General features: G+C 42.0%; 1 protein-coding gene across 2 annotated transcripts in view; it reads right to left on the bottom strand.

Annotated features, from left to right (window-relative positions):
- Positions 1-23,986, bottom strand: part of WDR7 (WD repeat domain 7) — a 586,970-nt gene that overhangs the window by 502,898 nt on the left and 60,086 nt on the right. For both annotated transcript variants that reach the window (XM_073620215.1, XM_073620224.1), the window contains exons 10-13: positions 19,452-19,593; positions 15,300-15,545; positions 14,124-14,344; positions 3,710-3,905 (exon numbers count right to left, since the gene is read on the bottom strand). In XM_073620215.1, coding sequence (XP_073476316.1) covers positions 3,710-3,905; positions 14,124-14,344; positions 15,300-15,545; positions 19,452-19,593 — 805 coding nt within the window. The remainder of the gene's footprint in view (positions 1-3,709; positions 3,906-14,123; positions 14,345-15,299; positions 15,546-19,451; positions 19,594-23,986) is intronic.

The raw sequence follows: 23,986 nt of genomic DNA, 5'->3' as shown, positions 1-23,986 counted from the left end.
TATACAGAAGTCGTCTTGCAAGTCGCCGCGGCAGTCGTGTGCAGGTCGCCTCAGTGAGGCGACCTGCAAGTCGTGCCGCTTCTAATGTGAACCGGCGCTAAATGTTGTACCTTCATTAAATGTAACTGTATTGCTACACTTAGAGGCGCCTCTCTTCTCTCTTTATACTCTGGAGCTCCTGCTGGATTTTGCTTCTAATCCCCTTGTGGAGGCTTCCATTTGTGGATGGACATTTTATGGTTACACAACCTATCACATTGCTATAATCTTTTTATATGGACTATAAACTGAAAGACCTATGAATAAATGGTTGTGGAACGAATCATCCATTATTTCAAGAATGTTTCCGGAACAAATTATGTTCGCAATCCAAGGTTTTACTGTATAACACGTTTGTTTTTTTTTTTTTTTTTTTTAAACGGGACTTTCATTTCTTAAACTTCTTGTTGTGGCGAGGGATTATAATGCTTGTCAGGTTTTATTGCTGTCTGTGCACCCCTTAAGGAGATTCATCCTCTCTATTTGTCCCGCTTACCATTATCAGTAAAAGTAAAAGAAAATCCCAAATTTTGGGTTTTCCCCAAGAAATTCCATCAATTTGCAATGATTTCCTCTCACTTCCTGTTTGGCTATAGGACAGGAAGTGAAGGGAAATCTTTGCAATGGGACACTGATGGCGAAAAAAAAAAAAAAAAAAAAAAATTGACAGGGGGTTACAACACTCCCTAAACATTTGCCTGTAGTTCTACTTTAACAAAAAAAAAAAAAAAATCCAAAAGAACTTTCTGCTGATCAACAACAAAAGCTCACATACAAATGCAGTTCTGTAATAATAATAAAAAAATAAAAATAAAAAAATAAGAAGATCAAATGTATTATTAAAAAAGTGACTAGTTAAAAGAGAAGTACTGTTTTTTTTTTTTTTTTTTTTTTTTTTTTAGAATCACTTACCTAGCTGGATGCAGCATTGGTCCGTTACTGCATCTGTTCCTGCCAGCTGTAAGACTGAGAATTGAGTGATCAAACACTATTGCTTGCTCGGATCTTAGAGCTCCCTGAGCAGAGAGCTGATGATTGTCAGCCACCGCTGTCTGCTCTGCCCCCCCTCCTCACTCACTGGAGCACTGGGCTGTGGAGGGGTTGGGAGTGGCCAACTCAGGCTCTCAGCAGCTCGCTAAAAGACTGAGCCAGGTGCCGGTCCAGGCATATGGGCGGATCCCGACTTCATTGTTGCAATCTTGCCCGAGTTTGGACCTGCTCTGTGACGTCGGCTTTAGCCCGCTGTCTGTTGAAAACGGAACACAGAACGAATTGCACCCCTGTGATCCACAGAAGTACAGCCAAACGAGTTTTGGCTGTAGTTCTCCTTTAAGTACATCATTTTGACATGTTATCACCTTCTTGTAATTCCATGTACAGCTGCACTCAGACTGCAAGAGGGAGGGGCAGAACTTGGAGCCAATCAGCTGTAATATAGCGCACACAGGCTGGCTGGGAGGAAACAACAGATGACTGTTCATTGTGCCGTTGCTCCTTCACTGCCCAATCACAGGCTAGAGTCGAGCACAGTGACCAGGTTGTAATGCTTAACATTAGCACATAAGGACAGGTACCAATCTGGCTCTTCTACCTTATAGGACTGTCTGTAAACCAGGACTGACTTGACTGAAAACACAAGCCCTTTTTGTATGTGATAAAGCTGCCACAGTGTATATTTTAATGGCATTTAAAAGAGAAGTATGGCCAAAGTTTTTTTGGCCATACTACTCTTGTGGTTCACAGGAGTGCATTTACTTTTGTTCTCCTATGACCCAAATTAAGCTGATAGCAGGCTACTGCCCCAGATCAGCTGCTGAGGTAGAGTTGCCCGAGGCTCTGGAAGGATTCCAACAGTATTGTCAAGATCCACCCAGTTGCCTGACTGACAGCTGGCTCTGCCTCCCAGTGCACAGTTAGGCCTCACACCCACAGACGTTTTAACAGCTGCTTTTAGGAGCGTTTTTTCACAGCTTAAAAACGCCTCTCCATGTTAGCCTATGGCCTTATGCCCACCAAGGCGTTTAGGAGCTGTAACTGGCATAGGCCCCCCCCCCAAGACGATACCAGACCCTTCTGTTTGGTATGGATCTTAAGGGGAACCCCCCCACGCCAGACGCTGAACGTTTTGTAAGGAAGATGAGCCTGGCAGCAGCATTCATGATGGAATAAAGGGGGGAATAACCTATTTAAAAAAGTAAGCTGCACCCTCTCCGACCACACAGACGCATCATTCATTCACAGATTCCTGTGAATTAATAAACTACAATTACAGTCTGCCACCCACCGCCGGTACGGGTAGAAAGCTGAAGGACATGTCTGCAGAAGCCTCAACTGCACTCGCGATCTACTGATTGCAGGAGCAAAGCTCTCCAGGCACCTGCAGAAAAAATACATGTTTTTTTTCTGCACAAAATATGTGCATTTATTATTTTTTCTGCAAAGGTGATTAGTGTTGATAGTTTGAGCACAATAAATTAAACATTCCCTAGTAAAGTATTTGTTAGGGCCCTTTTACAAGTGCGGACCATTCAGATTCGCCTGTCAGATTTTTCAGCGGATCTGAAAAAAATGACGGATGTCAGCGGTGACATGTCCGCTGACATCCGATCCGCAAAATCCAGACAGATGGAAACCCTATTTTTCCCCATTTGTCTGGCGGATCGGATGAAAACGGACAGTCGGTCTGTAATCATCCGATCCCCCCCATAGAGGAGAGAGGAGATCTGACACTGTGCAGAGACGGACTTGTCATCCGCCGGCTCAGCGGGGGGTCAACGGAGCGATCCCTGCTGAGCAAGCGGATGGCTGAATACGGATCTGCACATGTGAAAGGGGCCTTAACATTCTGAACCCAGCACTTGTGGTTTCCAACTTTAAATGCTGTTGGCTCTTGCTCTTTTAATGCTGCTTCCCTGAACTTTCAGTCTTTACAGGAAAGAATTAATAGGGAACAGTGCAGTCTAGAGCTTGGAGAAGAGAGGAGCAAGGGAGTAGTACCTTGCCATAGATAACACAGAAAGACTGCTTTAACCCCTGCATGCAAGGGTGGCCCCATAGCATGCTGCAAAAAAAAGGAGCCACCCTGAAACAGGAAACCTGGGGTAGAGATCATGGCACCAGTGTAAATAGGAGCATAAGCGCGGATATAAGATAAAGCTTCATACTTAGTAAGTGATTACATCAGCTGCGGAAAGTTCTTAAAAAAAAAAAAAAAAAAACCTGAGGGCTTAATATCACTAAGGCTCATTTATATCTTTATTTAAATTGAATATATAGTAGTATTGAAGAGATTTTCTATATCATTTTCACAAAATTGCTTTTTGAATGTTAGCGCCCATTGCGTTTTTGTAATATTTAAGGGAGCGGGGAAAAATGTTTTCCTTAACCAAGCCACCGATGATTTCCATAGGCCCGTGTAACACGGCACAGCAGAAACCAATGTGTACAGACACCACACACACAACTCAACTCAACAGCTTGCATAGATCCTGCAGGTACCTACTATAAACACATGCAATACACTGCAGGTAAAAACGCATACGAGAAGGACCCCAACTCCATTATTCACAGGGGTATCTTTATTCCAGTGCAGTCAGTTGTTCTCATGAGCCCTTTCTATTACAGTAAGCCTAATAAACAGTACAGGTATCCTTAGTGGAAAAGAACTTACCGGTATCCATCTGCCAGACGTAGACAGAACCATCTGAACAGCCAACCACCAGATAATCGTCCGATGGTCTCCACTTGATGACTTGGATGGGAAAGAGATGGCGAGAAGCCAACATGATGCACTTTCTTTCTCGGAGGCTTAAGAGGCCGACAGAGTGATCACTGGCAACTGAGCAGATGCAATGTTGTACTCGCGTCTAAAGAACAAGAGACACAGAAAGAGTTTTTGAAAAATACACTTAACACAGTTTAAAGCGCAAAGGTAGTTTTATTACAGGACTAGTAACAATCTCTGTATGTACAAGGCCATGGACCAGAAGCTTAAAGGGAACCTGTCAGATGAGAAAACATGGAGGCTGTCACTGCTGACCTACCTCTGAAAATGCTAGTTGCCTGGCTGCCATGCTAATCCTCTGACTTCAATACTTAGGAGTCACCAACTCAGAAGAAATATGCAGACAAGGAATTCTGACTTCTCTCTGACTTTTCAGAGCTGTATGTGTGTACAAGTTTAGTGATTAGGGCCTCCTTCACACAAGCCTTAAATTTATATCCGTGCAAAGGGCTGTCTTTGCTCGCTTGGGTTGCACAGTTATTTTGTGCATCCACTTGCAGACAGCCCAATTTATGGGAAAGCAGAAGCTGCACAGACGCAGCCCCCCTGGTCCAAAATTGAAGGCTGCGCGGGCAAATGTCCCCAAACGCTCACTGTCTGAGACAGGCAGGCAATTAGGACTTTGAAGGTTGGCAATGGCAGCCCTCATGACAATGCATAGCAGGCTTCATTTAAAAGGGCTGTACCCCAATTTCAGCAAAAGACAAGCATGAGATATCCTCTGCTGGGGGGTCACCAGTGACCTCTGTCCCTCTGTCCTCTATCCCTCTGTCAAAACAGCGGCCGTTCTGCTGCAACAACAATCTGTCTTTTCTCAGTTTATGTGATGACTGAATACACACAGCACCCTTTAGCTTTATCTGAGACCATCTTGGTATACCAGTCAAAATCTGCACATTATCAGCAAGTTTCAAATAATGCTCAAGCCTAATAAAGGCCTGCTATCAGCTTGTTTAAAGTGACAGTCAGCATCTGTGTTTACCATCACTAAACTGGAGTGGAGATCCTTTAAAGCCCAATTGTAGTTTGCTCATAAAGTACAGAAAAGCCAGTGCGGACCTAAATGAAAAGTACTTAATCCCCAACATAAAAAGGAAACAGCAATCCCTGTCCGTATATAGGCCTGGTCTAACCAGCAAGAAAGAAAAATAAGTTAAATTATTTTTTTTAGTCCTGATCAGATTATTAAATGATGTTCAAAACCACTACACCTTCCCTTTAGGCTCCATTTACACTCGTGCACCTTGTCATGCAACTTTGGACATCAAATGCATGACAAGTCATTCTCATGTTTTCCAATGATAACCATTCATATATGTGCGATTTAAGTTGCAGGGACTTCAAAGTAGTTCATGCAGCTTGAGGGCCATAGACTTCAATGTTAATCCTCAAAAGTTGCATTGTATAATATTCAGGTATGACTTTTCATGCAACAGTTGTCCATTAATACTGGTCATAGCCAAAGTCGTATCCAAGTCGCACCCATCCAAAGTTGCGCCAAAGTTGCAATCCAAAGTCGGCGCAACTTTGGAGTCGTAAAAGAGTGAATGGAGTCTTAAGCAGATTTACTATAAAAGTGTTATATTTACCACGTGTATCCAGCAGGTGTCAAACTCTATGCAAGAGCTTCAGTTTTTGAGGGCATATACAACTACTATTTCTATAAAATTTATTTGAATGGTAACAAAATCAGACTGTATACACTGCAGAGTGAGTGACAGGGTAGGGACTCTCCCTCAAGCAGAGGTAGGGCAATGCTGGACTTATTGGCATGTTTTGTAGACTGCATGTCATGGATGGAAGCACCTTGCAATAAATGTTCATTTACAAAATAAAGATTAAATGGAAAGAATTACCGTATAAACTAAAGTACAAGACGATTTTTTCAACTGAAATAGCCCCCCTCGGCTTATACTCGAGTGAGGGTCTCCCGCTGTCATATGCAGTCTTAACTGTTCGGCAGCCGTCCACTGTAACAAAGCCCCGCCTCCTCATCCGTGATAGACGGAACACTGATACAATGCTGGGAAACTGAATCAGTGTTCCATCTATCACGGACGAGGAGGAGGCGAGGGGCTTTGCTACAGTGGACGGCCGCTGAACAGTTAGGACTGCAGTTGCATGACACAGCGGGAGACATCCGCTGTTTGTAATCAAAGGTACAGGTGGGCACAGTGAGGCTGTAGATGGGCACAGTGAGGCTGCAGATGGGCACTGTTTACCCAGTAGCTGCTGCATTTCCCACCCTAGGCTTATACTTGTCTCAATACCTTTTCCCAGTTTCTTGTGGTAAAATTTGGTGCCTCGGCTTATATTCGGGTCGGCTTATACTCGAGTATATGCGGTACGTGAATACTCTAGAAACATCACCCATGTATACTTTCTTGCCTCACTAGCATATTTACACCCAGAAACTCTTGTGCCCTTCGCGACCCCTGAGAAGGGGGTATCCCTACGAAACGCATCAGCCAGCAGTGGTTTTTATGTCCTCTCTCTCTCATCATCTGGAGACTGCTATTATTAGACGGATTGCCACCAGTTAAAGGCTTTTATGTTGCGGTTCATTTCATATGCTTGTGAGTAGTTTTTATTCTTTCCTTTAAAAAGCATATAAAAAAAGGATAATGCACAAGGCTGGTGCCCCCTCTTTTTTCAATTTTCTTTCTGATTCCTAGGATACCCCTATCCTGGAGGGCAGCAAGGCCTGAGACATTATCCACCCTGAACTTTAGATCACCTGATCAACACACTTGTGCGCAAGAGTAATTGTTTGCAGGCACCAGTATACCCTGACCATATCCTGTGTCCTCAATGGAAGAGAAAGAAAGACAGATTTTAATGCAGGAGAGCTCTGAACAGCCAGTCTATGGAATAAAGAAAAAAAATCTGCTTGTCTGAGCCACTAACTAAACTCAGGTCAGTTCTTGACTAACAAGGTGTCCTCTAAAGGATTTCCCAAAACAGGCAGGTCTTGTACCTTTTTAGTGCTTTGTCAGCACTCAGCCTTTTCACTTAGCAGCAGACTTCCACAGCAGAGAGCCCTGAGCTTCAGTCAGCTCACCTATATAAAGACCTGTTCACAGCGGATACTAATAATGAGGTCACGCTACCAGGTACTGTAGTAAAAAGGTGAGCTTTATCCCACTCAAAATTTTACAAAGCCTCTGGGCTCAAGAACCCCAAAAATAACGTAGCAGATTCTGAGAAAAATGTGGTTTTCTCTTTAGTATTTGTAAACCCTTGATCCCCTTGAGCGAGAAACCTAGATGACTCATATACACATTAGATGTGCACAATACTGTCAGTCAGTACCTCATAATAAATATAAATATATATACACCCAAAAATGACAGTCTCTTTAAAGCCCACACCCTGACTCACTTTTGTTCACCTTTCCCAATACTTGTCAGTTCCAACCTGACAGGATGTCTTCAATTTACAAGCTGACCTCAATGCACAGTCTAATTGGGCAAATATGTGGCAAATGAGGTTTAATGCTGATAAATGTAAAGTTAAGCACTTGGGGGCTAAGAATATGCATGCATCATACATACTAGGGGGAGAACTGGGGGGATCTGTAGTAAAGAAGGATCTGGGGGTTTTGGTAGATCATAAGCTTAATAATAATATGCAATGCCAAGCTGCAGTTTCCAAAGCGAGCAAAGTCCTTTCTTGCATTAAGAGAGGTATAGACTGCAGAGAGAGAGAGAGAGAGAGAGATATCATTTTGCCCCCCTGTACAAATCATTAGTAAGACCTCATCTGGAATATGCAGTTCAGTTTTGGGCTCCAGTTCTCAAAAAGGATATCGGGGAACTGGAGAAAGTGCAGGAAAGGGCAACCAAACTGATAAGAGGCATGGAGGAGCTCAGCTATGAGGAAAGATTAGAGGAACTGAATTTATTCTCTCTTGAGAAGAGGAGATTTAGGGGGGATATGATCAACATGTACAAATACATAAGTGGTCCACATAGTGAACTTGGTGTTGAGTTATTCACTTTAAGATCATCACAGAGGACAAGGGGGCACTCTTTACATCTGGAGGAAAAAAGATTTAATCTCCAAATACGGAAAGGTTTCTTCACAGTAAGAGCTGTGAAAATGTGGAATAGACTCCCTCCAGAGGTGGTTCTGGCCAGCTCAGTAGATTGCTTAAAAAAAAAAAAGTCCTGGATTCTTTCCTAAATAATATACATAATATAACATAATATAACTGGGTACCAACATTTATAGGTAAAGTGGATCCAGGGAATATCTCATTGCCTCTCGGGGGGGGGGGGGGGGATCATGGTTTGCTGGGGTTTTTCGCCTTTCTCTGGATCAACCGTGGGTGAAGGATTGTGTATATGGGATTGTATTATTTTATTTTTATTTTTTTTTGGCTGAACTAGATGGACTTATGTCTTTCTTCAACCTGACTATGTAACTTTGTAAGTTGTTTGCAGGAGCTTACACAAGGTTCATGTCACAATACCCATGACAGGATTTATGCATGCCGACTGGCTGCAAGGCTCAAGCAATGCAACATGGGAGGAGGTTAAATGCTCCTCCATACCCAAAAAGGATTTTGCAGTGGCTTCGATATAGCAGCATGGGTACACAAGAAAGGGATGACTAACAAGGTGTCCCCTAAAGCAGCAGTCGCCAACCAGTGGTTCGTGGACCACTGATGGGCAACGAGAAAAATTTAGTGATCCCCAGGGGTACTGCCGCATATCAATATTGTGGCGGATGTATACTGTCCATTGTAGTTTCCAGTATTGTTCTCAATGCGTGCATTGATATCCGATGCCTCCTCTGCAGTTCCAGCTCCTGTGAACTTAGAGAGAGGCCCCTGGGAGTAGTGCAGAGAGCAGGAGGTGAAAGAGGGGACTTCAAATGGCATCGCTAATCACAGACTGTGAGGGCGCACGGAGCTTGAGCACATGGATGAATAAGAAGGCGAGAAAGAGGAGTGTGTGTAAGACAGCAGTGTGATGCAGAGAGTCGGAGCATTGTGTGTGTAAGGCAGCAGTGTGATCCAAGGGGGGGAGGGGAAAGGGAGGGCAGAGAGCCCAAGCATTATGTGCATAAGGCATGTAAAATTCATGTTAGTGGTCCCCGGGATTCAAAATTGTGGTTTTAGTGGTCCGAAAGGTTGGAGCCCACTAGATAAGAGGGTTTCCCAAAACAGGCAGGCAGCTCTTGTACCTTTTTAGTGTTTTGTCAGCACTCAGCCTTTTCACCCAGCACCAGACACCCACAAAAACAAATGCTGTGTATTTTGCAGTGGGTTCAATACAGCAGCATGGGAACATGGGAGAGGGCCAGGGGGTGGGCTCTCAATAGACTCTGTCAAGTTGCGAATTTAGGTGTGGCAAAGTATCTACCAACTTTGCCACACCCGCTTTAAAGAGTGTGGAACAGTCTCCCTAAAATACAATAGAAAAACAAAAAACTGGCCCAGAGCCATCATGGTTTCCCTTTATAAAGTATTTAAAATATATTTCAGTTCTGAACTTGATAAATAATTATGTAACAAACACTATACATACTCTTCCGAGTATAAATTGAGTAAATGATGCATAATGCATATTACTTATCTAAAAAAAAATGCAGCTTAGTAAATTTAGTTTATTGATCTCGTCTGATAATAATTAAGCATAGACTCAGAGTCTGTCAGATTATTTGTCTATTTCAGAACTGTTACCGGAAGAGAGGGGGGGAACACTGCCTCCCAACCTCCATTACTCGTCATTATGGAACGCTTGGTCGGACAGATTATGAAGTGACAAATAATATTTCCAAACTCTCCATGTCATATTTCTTTATTAACATGAAACAATCATGAAACAAGTGACATGCGGGGTACAGACTCCGCTTCTGACGCACTGCTGTCTACAATAAGGAATTAACTAAAGCTTTTATTTTTAATGAGATGGTATTTAGGGTAATTATTTTTTTTTCTTCATAGCAGGCAATAATTGAGATAATCAAATAGAAATCCTGCTGACTGCATTATCCTGGGCTGTGGTTTCACTGATGGATATGCAGAAGAGATAGCAGTGGTTTGCCGCTAATTAATGGACAAGATACAGCACGCGGAATGAGAAAAAAAAAAAAAGAGGGCTGGGCATCTTGGAGCTGAGAAGGTTCTGTGTGGAGAGCAGGAGATGGAGTTGGGTCCCCTCTGTGTGTTATTAAAACGCAAATCTATTGTTTATTAAAGTTTCTATAACTCACTTAAGCTGGGTCCACACTGCCGCGACCGGAAAAGTTGCGTGGCTTGGTTTGCGACTTCATTAACAGAAGTCGTGATGAAGTTGCCCCAAAGTAGTGCAGGAACCATTTTCTGAGTCGCATTTATTAGAATAGTTCTATTGCAGTTAATGGGGTGCGACTTGTCATGCGACTTTGAACTCTCAAGTTGCATTGCAGTCGCGGCAGTGAGAACCGAGCCTTATACTTACTTTTATCCATGGTCCAGCAAATTAGTCTTCCGATCTTGGTCGCTGCTGTTTGGGAGGTACTTCTGGTTTTGCCCACATCCTATCCTCATGACATGCATGGACAATGCCAAGCAAGATTTAATATAACACAGTCTTGAACATATTACAGTGCAGGCTTTGTGAAAGATCACAGTATCAGTATTAAAGGGAATCTAAAATGTATTTTTTTTTTTTTTTTTAATAACAAACATGTCAGTACTTACTTGTTCTGTGCAGTGGTTTTGCACAGAGCAACCCCGATCCTCCTCTTCTTGGGTCCCCCTGCAGGCGCTCCTGGCTCCTAGCCCCTGCAGAGTGCCCCCACAGCAAGCCACCTGCTATGAAGGCATTCATGCGGGCTCATTCCCAAGCCTCATTGTCCGCGTCTATTGATACAGACAGCGGGACTCAGCCTCCTGCTCTCTTGCCACTTGCTGTGATTGACAGCAGCAGGAGGCAATGGCTCCTGCTGCTGTCTCTGAGCCAAATGAGATGGGAGAGAGCAGAGAGAGCCTCAGCTCTCACCACTGAATCAAGATCGGGCTCAAGTACGTATGGGAGCGGAGCTGCCTCAGGAGGTTTTTTTAGAATGTATGAAGGTAAAAAAACCTTCTATCTTTATAACCACTAAGTATAAGCAGGTAATAGAAGCTTTATTTTAAAAATACATTTAAAATAAATAAAGATATACTGGTCGAGAGTAGGTGGAAGGGTTTCACTGGCAGGAATTTAACATTAACCACTTAAGGACCGGAAACATTTGCCCCCTTAATGACCAGGCCATTTTTTGCGATATGGCACTGCGTCCCTTTGACAAATGCGCGATTGTGCGACGTTGTACCCAAACTAAATTTATGTCCTTTTCTTCCCATAAATAGAGCTTTCTTTTGGTGGCACATCTGGGGTTTTTCCTTTTTTGGGCTATAAACAAGGGCAAAAAAAGCGTCAATTTTGAAAATAAACAATTTTTTACTTTTTGCTATAAAAAATATCAAAAAACCACAAATAAAAAAAAACAAAACATCTTCTTTATCAGTTTAGGCCAATATGTATTCTTCTACATATTTTTGGCAAAAAAAAAAAAGAAAAAAAAAATTGCAAAAGGCGTATATGGATTGGTTTGTCCAAAAGTTATAGCGTCTACAAAACAGGGGAAAGATTTATGGCATTTGTACTATTTATTTTTTACTAGTAACGGTGGCGATCTGCGATTTTTAGCAGGACTGCAACATTGCGGCGGATAGATAGGAAACTTTTGACACTTTTTTGGGACCATTGACATTTATACAGCGATCAGAGCTAAAAAAAAAAGCCACTGATTACTTTATAAATGTCACTGGCAAGGAAGGGGTTAACACTAGGGCGCGATCAAGGGGTTAAATGTTCCCTAGGGAGGCGTTTCTAGCTGTGGTGGGGGGGGGGGGGGGGGGGGAGTATACTGAATGGAGGAGGAGAGAGAGAGAGAGATCTGCTGATCACAGCAGATCTCTCTCTACTCTCCTGTCAGAACAGGGATCAGATCCTCGTTCTGGCTCTCTGAGGAGTGATCGCGGGTCGCCGACGGACATCTCGGCCATCGGTTCCGGCGTCACGCATGCGCCCACTATCGCTCTTAAAGCGGCCGACACACACCTACAGCGATTCGTGCAGCCGTGCCAACCTGCCACAGTACAATGACGGCGGCTGGTCAGCAAGCTGTTAAAGTAGAATTTCAGGCAAAATCTAACTAGCTTTAAAAATGTTCCCTTCCCCTTTTAACACCTATGCTGACTGTGCAAGAAAGATGTATATACTTGCCAGTCACATGATCCAGCTCCCCTGTGTCAACCAGCAGTGGCTACAGGGGAGAAGAAGGACCGCTGACAATAGATGGGCCAGGATAAGACGCCTATGGGTGACGTCACTGGTCCCGAGCATTCCCAACCGTTGTTGGATGCTCTTTCTGCAGTTTATAAAGCAGATAGCATTTTTTTTGTCACAACTTTCATCACTATTTTTGTAGATTTTCTTTGGAAATTCCATCCCACGGCGCCGCACGTCACTTCTGCTTTTTTTCCTGTGCCCTCCTCCTTCCAGGACCTGTGTGTGTGTCCCGGAAGACGACAGGACCATTCAGAAAGCGCTGTGCAACTCACGCATGCGCAGTAGGAAGCCTTGCGGCTTCACTGTCCGTTTCCCTTAATAAGGATGCTAACGCCTGCACCTGGAGCCGATGGGCGGGTCAGCTTCAGGTGACGATATCGCTGGCTCCCTGGACAGGTAAGTGTCCTAATATTAAAAGTCAGCAGCTACAGTATTTGTAGCTGCTGACCTTTAATTTTTTTTTCACCCAGACTGGAACTCCGTTTTAACGAGCAACTGCAGTCTGCTCACATAATTTGTAATAAAAACATCTTTGCCATACTGAAGCTTCCCTCCAACCACTTTGTATATTATTTTATATATACTGTGATTCTGTACTTGCCAAATATGCTGTAGAAATCTCCCTCCACTGAGTCTGGCTGCATCCATTTTAACTGTGGGCAGCTGAAGCTGCTGCTAGTTCACTTCCTGGATTTACACAGACACAGAGGCACACCTCCAGCTCTGCAGCTCTCATTGGCCCTCTTATGACTCACCCCCCTCCCTTCCTGGAAAACTCTCACAAGAGTGAGAGAGAGAGAGCGAGTTGTGCATGATGTCATAAGCCTAGGCTTATGACCAGACAAGAAACAGGAAGTGGGCTGTATAAGGTATATATTGGCAAACAAAAGTTTTACTATCCAAAGTTAAAACAATAACAAGGGCAGAAGATTTAATAGATGGAAAGATAAAAAAAAGTACTGAAGTTCCACTTAAGGAGTAAAGAAAATGCAAACCCCTCCACTTTGCTCATCAGAACCCTGCAAGTACAGCAGCTGATTAATAATTATAAAGTCACTACCATTTACATGTACTTTGCACATGGACACAGACAAAGTTATTTCTGCTGAAAAACAAAAAAGTTAGGAATCTGCAGCAAAGTTTGTTAAAATCCCTGCAATGTACAAAGATCACCCAGAAATTTTTTTTTTTTTTTTTTTTTTTAGAAAAAACTAAGAAAAAAAAAAGAGTTCCTTTTTACCCGCAGCAGAGAGAAGTTACATCACTATCCTGGCTATGCTGTCTGGCTAGGTTATGTATACCTCAAAGAAAAAGTGGAGGAACCCTCAGATGAGGGGACCTCAAGGAGTAAAGCAGCTACCGAGGCTGCAAAAGGCAATGCCGGAGTCGAAAAGTAAAATGCAATACACAATTTATTTGGAATTAAACATGAAAACATGGCACAGACGCCTGAGAATCAATTATTATCTACACTGGTTAAAGCTTGTTAAGTCCCACACTACTGAATAGCAATGTGATACCTGACAATGGACAACCTCAAGACTAGATGGATGGAAATAATAATCCATTTGCAAGTGGAACAGCTCATCAGATCCAATTGCTCGACAATAGGCTTTAAGGTGCCCACCCAACTTACAACTCACGCATTTTAGAACTGGCTGAACAGAAATTCAATTATTTGACAGGCATAGCTACAGTTTGCCTAGAGTTTTGCTTTAGACAGTCCAAAAACCTGGAACTGGATTCTTTGTTAGCCAGAAAAATCGCTCCCGAACACCTCTGATGTTCTCCCACAACCCTGATATAGAGTGGGTCTCGGTGGCAAATAAAAATGCCCTCATTAGACATAGTGGATTGGTGTAGCCAGGTTGCAGAGGTAGGTCTTAGCTCAGAAGTCAAGGAAAAATAACCCCAGGATCAGAGCAGTACACAATGATATGTAGGGAAGATCTTCAACAGAGGATACTTACACTGCAGCTGTCTGGTGGGACCAGCAGTTGGGTGATTTCCCCACCATGCACACAGAAGATATGTTTCATCTCGCCAGAAAAGATGTCCCACATGATCACAGAAAAGTCCACGCCCCCAGATATCAGATAGCGCTGATCATAACGAGAGGACACTTGATGGGGATACAGTAAGCAGGTCACCTTGTTCCGGTGTCCACGCAATGTTCTATGTGGAGGCCAGCCTGAAAATAATAATTGAAATGATAGTGACATTTCAATAAGCTAAAAATGTGAGATTTATGAGCCAGTAACTCAAAACTATCTTCCATCTTTCCCTTGCTTCAAGCCTGCCAGAAAGACCCATCCCAGTAGCTGTAGTGATAGACTGTATGACTGCCATCATTTTCAGGAGCAAATTTAAATATAACAATAAGTTAGGCTACGTTTCTTTATCAACTAGGGTCCCTGGCATCAAAGCCGGGTAGAGGGTGCAGCCAAGTGCCCTAAACACGCAAAGACTCCAAAATTCCCAAAAATGTTGGCGGCAACACGTAACATGTTCTTGCCCAGTTAGGAGGAAAGAGGCTCTGTCTTACTTACCAGTCCAATGCTCCTCTGCCAATCCTTTCTTCGTGACAGCCACCACCCACAATACCATAGTTGGAGCTCAGAAGAAGCAGTGACCTCACCCCCCTTCATCATCTGACAGTGCTTATGACCAGCAATTGGCCACTAGGCCTGAACACTGCATAATGAGAGGAGGTCACACATGTTCCTCCATACCCAGAAGCACTTGTTTTTTTTCCCATTGGTGGCCACAGAAGGAAGAGCAGAAGGGAAGCACCGTGGCCAGGAGGTGGGTTTTACACCGACACAGGTGTAAGGTAATGGGGCCTCTTTAATATAGCTACTTTTTTTTTCACAAGTTTGCATGTACAGTACAGTATGTTTTGTATACATGTACAATGAATCTTTCATATTTGTTCATCAAAGATAATGCTGCACTTTCTGCTTAGTTGGGCTGCACGGTGATTATATAATAGGGCCCATGCATATTTCTGCAGTATTCATGCAATTAAAGAACAGTATTGTTACATCTGGAAGTTGCACCAAAATGCAGCAATCAGGACATTTGGAGTTGTCCCTGGAAATGGAGAGGTGTCTTTCAGCTACCATACTAAAAGAATGCACCAATACCTCTTCGTAGCATGTGCTCCCCCTGTAGCAGCTGGACTATGGCGGTCTGCGTGGCTGGGACAATGACTATGCTGCCATCTTCTCGACCACAAACCAGGCGGCCGTGGGATGGGATGTAGACACTGGCAGTCACTTTCAATGGTTCTGTGTTTGGCATCACACTGAGCTGGTCAATTATCCCAGCAGGACGAGGAGTCAGCTTGTCGAATGCCTCCTGAAGAGATGTTGTCATTGTGATTTTTAACCCTGAAACATAAAAATGTATGAAATTACTTAGTCAGTTATTCGAAATAAACAGTTGGCAGAAACATTAACTATGTTGACAAGTATAAAGGGACTGTAAACTATTCCCACAAGTTCAGAAGCTCAGAATGGTGTAAATTGTGTTTGTATGCTATAGTATTATTAATAATAACTTTAACTGAGAACACTTGAACTCAATAATTAGGAGGGTGTATTGGTCCGCACAGTCTACGTGCAACGGTCGGGTGTCCAAATAACGGTCGGATGACCACATGGTCTAGATGTAATGGTTGGGTGTCTATACATATATGTTTGTATTCTGTAGTATTAATAACCTTAACTGAAAACATTTGAACTCAACAATTAAAAGAAGTGTCCACAAAGTGTAGGTGTAATGGTTGGGTGTCTACAAACTTTTGGCCATGTGTGTTTATGCTTAGTATCCAAGTTAGAAAATTCCAGAAACCATCTGAAGTGCTTTTCAAATATAATACAACAATAATTATTTAAGTTGTATTTTTTTTTCCTTTCTGAAAGTAGAACAACATCTCCTATAATGGGCCCATAGAAAATACATGAATCCACTGCAGGAAAGATATTTGCAGTTCTATGTTAATGTTAATTTTCCTATGCTGGTTTTAGATCATTGCAATTGTACTTTTCCTAAATAGTGCAAGTCAACAAACTATTATCATTAGCAGCATTACTGTATGTGACCACACTAACAATAACACATTAAACTGCTCTTCTACTCAATCGTAGCAATTTTGGAGTCAGTCTGAGAAAGGAGAGAAGAATCTGAAATTCAATTCACCCATACGTTACTAAGTACTTATTTTAAGAATTTATATAGCGCCAACAATTTACACAGTGCTTTACATACTGTACAGTCACATCAGTCCCTGCCCTCAAAGAGCTTAAAGTGGAATTAAACTCTTGTTTAAAAAAAAAAAAAAATCACTGACAGGTAGGGTTTTTATAAAAGAAGAGAACCTATAGGTCTCTTCTGTCAAATGTTTTTCCCAGCTCTGTTCTGTACCGTTATGATGTGACAAGTGCACATGCATGGGAGTGACATCTTTATGGCTTGGTCTTTCAGGTGGCCAGAGAGATTGAACCTAGAAGGAAGACAGGCCAAAGATGGAAGCACTCGTGACATCTCAGCGCTAGAGGGCTCTGTTTGAAAAATAAGTCAATGAGTCTGCATACATACACATGGCAGGACTAATTTACGCAAATTAACATACCAGCATGTGTTTAAAGTGTGGGAGAAAACCAAAGTACCCCAAAGCAAACCCACAGAAGTACATGAAGAACAACATGCAAACTCAATGCAGGTGGTGTCTTGGGTGGATTCAAACTGAGGAATCCATTGTTGCAAGGCAGAAATGTCAACCACTAAGACATTGTTACTGAATATGTGCAGGCAGCCTCTATGCCCATATAAGTTTTTAGTATCATGTCTGATTGTAATTGGGTTAAATGAGGTCCAGTTAACGCAGATGTAAACCCTAAGTGGACATCTTGCTTGCTAAAGCACTGTGCATTATAAAAAAACGGTCACCACTAGTACGCCAAACCAGACAAAATTAAAAAGGTGGTACCCACTATCCTCGGATTCGTGTTGGAGATGGGAACAAGCACGTGGTACCCTATTGCACATAAGGTGGGATTGCCCTCAAATAGTGCCTTTCTGGAACAAGGTACGCAAGCTAATTACACATATCACAGAAACAAAAATGTCTCTTATGCTGCATACACACGGTCGGAATTTCCGTCAAAAAAAGTGTGATGTGAGCTTTTGGTCGGATATTTTCCGACCGTGTGTATGCAAAAAAGATTGAGAGCTGGTTCTCTATTTTTCCGAAAAATAGATTTTTTTTTTTTTTTTTTCCCGGAAAAAAAGTTCTTGACGGAAATTCCGTTCGTCTGTATGCAATTCCGATGCGCAAAAAAACAGGCATGCTCTGAAATAATTTGACTCGGAAGCGTTGAACTTCATTTCCTCGGCTCGTCGTAGTGTTGGACGTCACCGCGTTCTTGACGGCTGAAAGTTCAGAGAACTTGTGTGACCGTGTGTATGCAAGCCAAGCATGAACAGAATTCCATCGGAAAAACCATCCAAGATTCCACTCGTGTGGGTACGGGTCATAACTCCTGCCTGCTGCAACTTGCACATCGCAGATTGTTCCATGAAACACTACAAGAGGTCCCTAACCAGACATTTGCTAAACACAGCAAAAATTCTGATTCCCCAGACACTGGAAATCGAAACCTGCCCCTACGATCCCTGAATTGGTTACGCTGCACTGAGGATATCTATAATACGGAGGAAACAGGGGCCATTGCTAGGGAAGCCGCTGAAAAATTTCATAAAATGTGGTCTCCCTGGCTGGTGTTTCGGTACTCTGTCTACTATTAACAATTAGATACAGGGTGAAACCCCGCTGCTCTACTGATTACTGTTTCTTCCCATTTGTAGATGGTCAAATCATTGTCCGTATACTCCCCCTATCAATTGTTCCATGTTCCACTTAACCGTGTTGAGTCCTGCAGTGGCACTGCCGGACCATTCCGACCTTAGACACTCTCACCAAGAATCCTCACTGATTATTCTCTCTTCTTGTTTTATTCTATTTTATCTTACTGTTTTGTTTCCTATTCTATATGCAATATGCTCGGCTAAAAGATTACACCTTTTAATATTCCTTATTGCCCAATATGCTTTTTATATAAGGTTAATAGTTTGGGCCATTGTGGACCTACAGTATTTGCGACCGTTATATTTTGCACATTGTATATTTTGTACAACATTGCATCTGTGATCTTTTGATTATGTTTTTTTTTTCTATTTAATGACATGTTTTGTTGCAAAAAATAAAAAAACACAACAGTCATGATTTTTTTTTCTTTTACACAATTTTTATTTATGTGCTTTATTTCATCCATCTCAGTACTGTGAATATCCTCCAGCCTCTCTTAGCCACTTCCTGTCTACATGCAATCGCTCCAACATCAACTGCACATCATAGTTTTGGACCACCTTCCTGATGGAGACAATGGTGGAGCATGCCTGCCTGGTAAGCATTGCCATAGCCACTTGTTTTCTCCAATGGAAATGCACGCAATAGGGTAACAAGCAGTTGCACACTTTTTCTTAGTAAATGTAATGTGGTAAAGCTTCACTTTGTAAAGAATACCCAATCAAATGCAAAGAAAAAAAAATAATGATTGGATGATGAAATCAACAGAGCTATACAACATTTACGAAGCTCTAGGGAAAATGAGTGCAACTTCACTTGCAAAGTGCACAGTCTATTTATTTGCCTTTAGTAAATCAACCCCTTTGCCTTCTCACCCGATTTAGAATCTTCAGCTTTCCCATTAAAGATGGGACGTTGATATGATTGATATATACAGGAGGCGTCTGGAAGGCAGGGTGTAAGGTGCAGAACTTATACAATTTTTTTTTTCTTTTATGTATTTATTTTGTTTTTATTTTTTACATTGAACAGTGATATGGGAGATAATAAGACCTTCGATTTAGGTGATACTGCCACCAAAACGTTCACTTGTTCATTCAAGGTGAAGTGTGAAAGGGTTGGAATTTCTGTAGTCTATGTCCCCATTAAAAGATTTCCTCACTTCCTATTGATGATAGCCAGTTGCAGTAGCTAGGTGTGTCTTAGATCTCATCAGAACTCCACCAATCCAAAAACAAGCATTCAAAAGAGATGCAAGAAGCCCGTCAGGCATTTAGCTACTACTATACCGTCATGTTTAGGTATTTTGGAGATCTACAAAAAAAAAATTTCCAGAACTTTCAGGTTGGCCAAGTTTTTCTCTTAAAGTACAAACACCCCAAAAGAATGGTCTGCAGAAATAAGAAAATATCCTGCCCAGTTTTACCTTCCATGTTTTCCTGTTCGTTGAGGTCATCAGGTATGCTCCAGATACTGAGTCTCCCAGATGAATCCCCCTGAATTAGAAGCTTATGGAAGGGATCTCTACGTCCATAAAAAAACCTGGTCACCGGAGGGCAGATCAGTACCTGCAAGAAAGACAGAGAATCATCAGTGGGAAGTAATATCTCTAGGTGGAAAAGGGAGTGTTGGGGATTTATTTTACACCCGTGTGACTCTAATGCCGCGTACACACGATTGGACATTCAGACAACAAAACCGTGGATTTATTTCCAAATGATGTTGGTTCAAACTTGTCTTGCATACACACAGTCACACAAATGTTGTCGTAAGTTCCAAACGTCGAGAACGCAGTGACGTACAACGCGTAAGACGAGCCGAGAAAAATTACGTTCAATAGCCAGTGCGTCTCTTCTGCTTGATTCCGAGCATGCGTGGAATTTTGTGCGTCGGAATTGTGTATACCCCATCGGAATTTCCGACAACGGATTTTGTTGTCGGAAAATTTGAGATCCAGCTCTCAAATTTTTGTTGTCAGAAATTCCGACAGCAAATGTCCGATGGAGCCTACACACGGTCGGAATTTCCGACAACAAGCTCACATCAAACATTTATTGTCGGAAATTCCGACCGTGTGTACGCGGCATTAGTTACACCTCTGAGGAAGAGAACTTGTACACAAGACTCTGATAGCATTTGGGACTAGTTGGTGATACTTCTGAGTTCCATCATAAGCTGGCCATACGCTGATCAGTAGGCTGATTGAAAAAAAAAATCTAGATTTCCCCCACCCACACAAGTAGGGCGAATGGGGAAATCCTCCCCGCTGCGCTGTTGTATTCTGACATCAGAACGCCTCCGCTGTCAGAATACACTGATCAGTACTGCAGCTGATTGTATGCAAGCGCTGGTCGAATGAAAATACAGCAACAATCTCGATCAAGAGGAATCCTGTCACATCGGTAGTGGTTATGGATTGAACCATCCCTACTAAACTGGCCAAAGTTCAATCCATCTATGGTCAGATGATCTCTTTCAAATTCTTTTTATTTTTTTTACTTGCTTGTAATTGTCCTCCATCTGATGTTCAGGTAACCTCCTCCTAAGCTGCATTCCCCTTGATTTGTACCTTGTACTGAAAGAAAAGGAGTTCTGACACCAACCAAAGCCAGCTAACAAAACCCTTAACATGACAATCAGAACAAACTTTGCGCCATTTACACCGAGATAGACCTCACGATAGCACTCAAACTTAAAAATCATTCCGAAACTCTGTGTCCCTCTCACACAAACTCATATTTTTTGGTGGGATAGGACACAGTCAACTTTATCTGGCCCCCCTATCAATCATAACTTGTGACATCGAACCTTAAATGGAAGTAGCAACAAGCACTTCCAACTGCCGGAAAGGGTTACAACTGCATGTAGAAAAGTAACTCAAGGGGTTCAAAAAGGACCACGCTAGTGTGCATGGAGCCTAAAAGTACAAGTACCTGTGTTCTGTTTCAAACACAACACACAGGCTCTTGTACTTTTAGGCTCCATGCACATTAGCGTTTTTTTAAGCTCATAGAACCTATTATGAGCATTTTTGTCTGCTCCTAGAAGCAAATAGTCTTATCCTATGCCTCCATGTACACCATTTTTATGCAAGAAGCATTTTTCAAGCTTCAGCATTTAGGAGCAGAAAAAAAAATGTTTGTAAAGTTTTTGAGAGTTTTCCCAACAGAAAAAAACACTAAAAAAAAATAAAATAAAAAACGCACTAAAACATTTTTTTCCTCACTTTATGTACTGTAAAAACGCTTCTAAAATGCTAAATGCCCCAAAGATACTAAAACTACAAGCTGGCACAAAATGCTATGATCAGCAATTTTCATTCAGTGTTTTTTTGAGCATATTAAAAAAACGGTAGTGTGCATGGAGCCTTAGCAGTATTGCGATCTTGGACAATGTTCAGGACCTGACAGTTTCTCTTTAAAAGATTCAATATTCTGGGGTTGATTTACTAAAACTAAGGAATGCAAAATCTGGTGCAGTTTTGCATAGGAACTAGGGCTGCAACTAACGATTATTTTCATAATCGATTATTGTTTCGAGGAATCGATTAATCAGATAATATAACCTTAAAAAAAAAAAAAAAAAAAAAAAAAAAGGATGGCATATAATTTAGTTAATATGCAAAGTTTAAAAAAGGCAATTTATTCTTAAATATCTATATGCAGACATTTAGTGGCCGCAGCATGCTTTATGGATTGTACGAATCATATAGATTAAAAAAAAACTAAAATTAGCATATTATATATATATATATATATATATATATATATATATATATATATATATATATATATATATATATATATATATATATATATATATATATATATATATATATATATATTTTTATTTTTTTTTTTAATATATATTCAATGATAAATGGATACATGGGCATTTTAACTAGAAGTCAGACATTAAGCTATATAGAAGGGTGGAAGGGAGATATAAATCTTTTATATTAAAGTAGTACTAAAAACTGAGATTTTGTTCTTCATTGATCGTTTTAAATATAATGCACAATATTATAATATAATGCACAATACTGGTAAAAGTTTATTTTAAATGTAATTGTAATGCCTTATATTGCCTCCAGTCTATCAGCCTCCACCTTCTCTGGGTTCAGATGCTGATCTTCCCTGTGTCACCCCCTTGTTTCAGTATTTTGTTTTACCACCTTTTGCTTTAATAACAGCCTTGAGGCTCGGTTCACACTGGAACCGGCTGCGGATCCCGTGCATCCCTGTTCCCCGCTTCAGGGACGAATCAGACCCAAATCTGCAGTCTTTAAAGTGATTTTATTTTATTTTTTTTTTCAAAACAAACATGTTATATGCTCTGTGTAATGATTTTGCACAAAGCAGCCTGGATCCTCCTCTTCTAGGGTCCCTCACCGACGCTTCTGGTTCCTCCTTCCTTCAGAGTGCCCCTATAGCAAGCTGCAAAGTGTAGTATAGAGTGCCCCTATAGCAAGGTAAAATAAACTTCTTCCTTTAGAGCCACTCGCTTCCTGCCCAGGACTACATGTCCCATGAGGCACTGCTCCTCACACATTCACAAGTTTTTAGGCACTTACTTACATGTATGGATGGTGTGCTTCACTGTATTTCCTGATATGTAAACAAATAATGCATTCTGTATGCAGTCTAACTAATAGGCTGACCGATTAATAGATTATGAAGTTGACAACTCTTTTCAAGATTAATCGGTTAGTTGTTTTGGCCCTAATAAAAACCAATCAGCTTCCAGGTTTTATCGTCAAAGCTTAATTGAACAAGCTGAAGTAAGGAGGCGATTGGCTACCGTGCACAGCTGCACCAGATTTTGCACTCTCTGGCTTTAGTAAATCAACCCCTCTGTGTTACAGCAAACAGTGTCCATGTTCTCTACTCTGCCTTGAAGCAGATCTTTACCCATAACCATTTGATAATTTATATTCTTTAACAAAAGAACATACATTCCACATTAAGCCTGGGTTTACACTCTTACGAACACAACACAGACATTGCATGTGATTTGCACCCGCATTGCTGTGCCGATCATATGTGATGTCTGTGCAATGCGAGTTCAGCCATACAATTGTACGAATACGTAAAGTCTCTATAAGTGGGTAGGATAAATTCATATTCCAGCCACTAGAATGAATTTACGTGTGTAGGCTTCTAAACGCTGTACGGGCTTAAATATGCATACTCTAGCCGCTTGCCGACAGCATCAGTTAGATGTACGTCGGCAAGGCGGCTCTCCAGCTCTGGAAAATGTATCCAAGTACGTGATCCAGCACTTTCGGATAGGGGCCGCGCGCACCAACCGGCATTGCCAATGTGTGAATACACACAGCACAGCCAATCAGCAGGTGCCAGCCGATAGATATCTGCCAGCACACGCTGATCAGCAAGGAGAGACACAGCACAGAGCTCTGCATATGTAAACAAGGCATAGAGCTCTGTTCTGTCAGCAGGGATGTGATGGATTTTCTTTCCCAAGAATCCATCACATCCCTTAGTAAAAGCAGCACACTGCGTATACACATAAACACTGGTTAGGCACACATTTAACCCTTAGATCGCCCTAGATGTTTAACCCTTTCCCAGCCAGTGTTATTAGTACAGTGACAGTGCATATTTTTAGCACTGGTTCCCACAAAGCATCTGTCAGGGCTGGGCTCAGCCCTTCCTTCTCTGAGCTGGCCGCTCAGCTGTCGACTAATTGCCAGCTCCCATCTCTCTCCACAGTGACCCAGCTGTTGATGATCTGCTCGTCAGTCCTGCCTACTTAAAGCCGTCCAGCTCACTTCATCTCTGCCTTCGCCTTTGGTCACATTTCAGAGACTTTCTCCTGCATTCCTGTTGAAGACTTGCTCGGCTGACGTCCCTTCTGGCTCCTGATCCTGCTTGCTGTACTAATACGTTGATCTCTGGCTCTCTGACATTGGCATTGGCTGACTGCCCGATCTGGTTACTG

This window comes from Aquarana catesbeiana, linkage group LG01 (assembly GCF_042186555.1).
Source record: "Aquarana catesbeiana isolate 2022-GZ linkage group LG01, ASM4218655v1, whole genome shotgun sequence".
Taxonomy (NCBI): Eukaryota; Metazoa; Chordata; class Amphibia; order Anura; family Ranidae; genus Aquarana; species Aquarana catesbeiana.
Note: the sequence above shows the minus strand (reverse complement) of the source record. Positions and strands in the feature narration are given on the sequence as shown.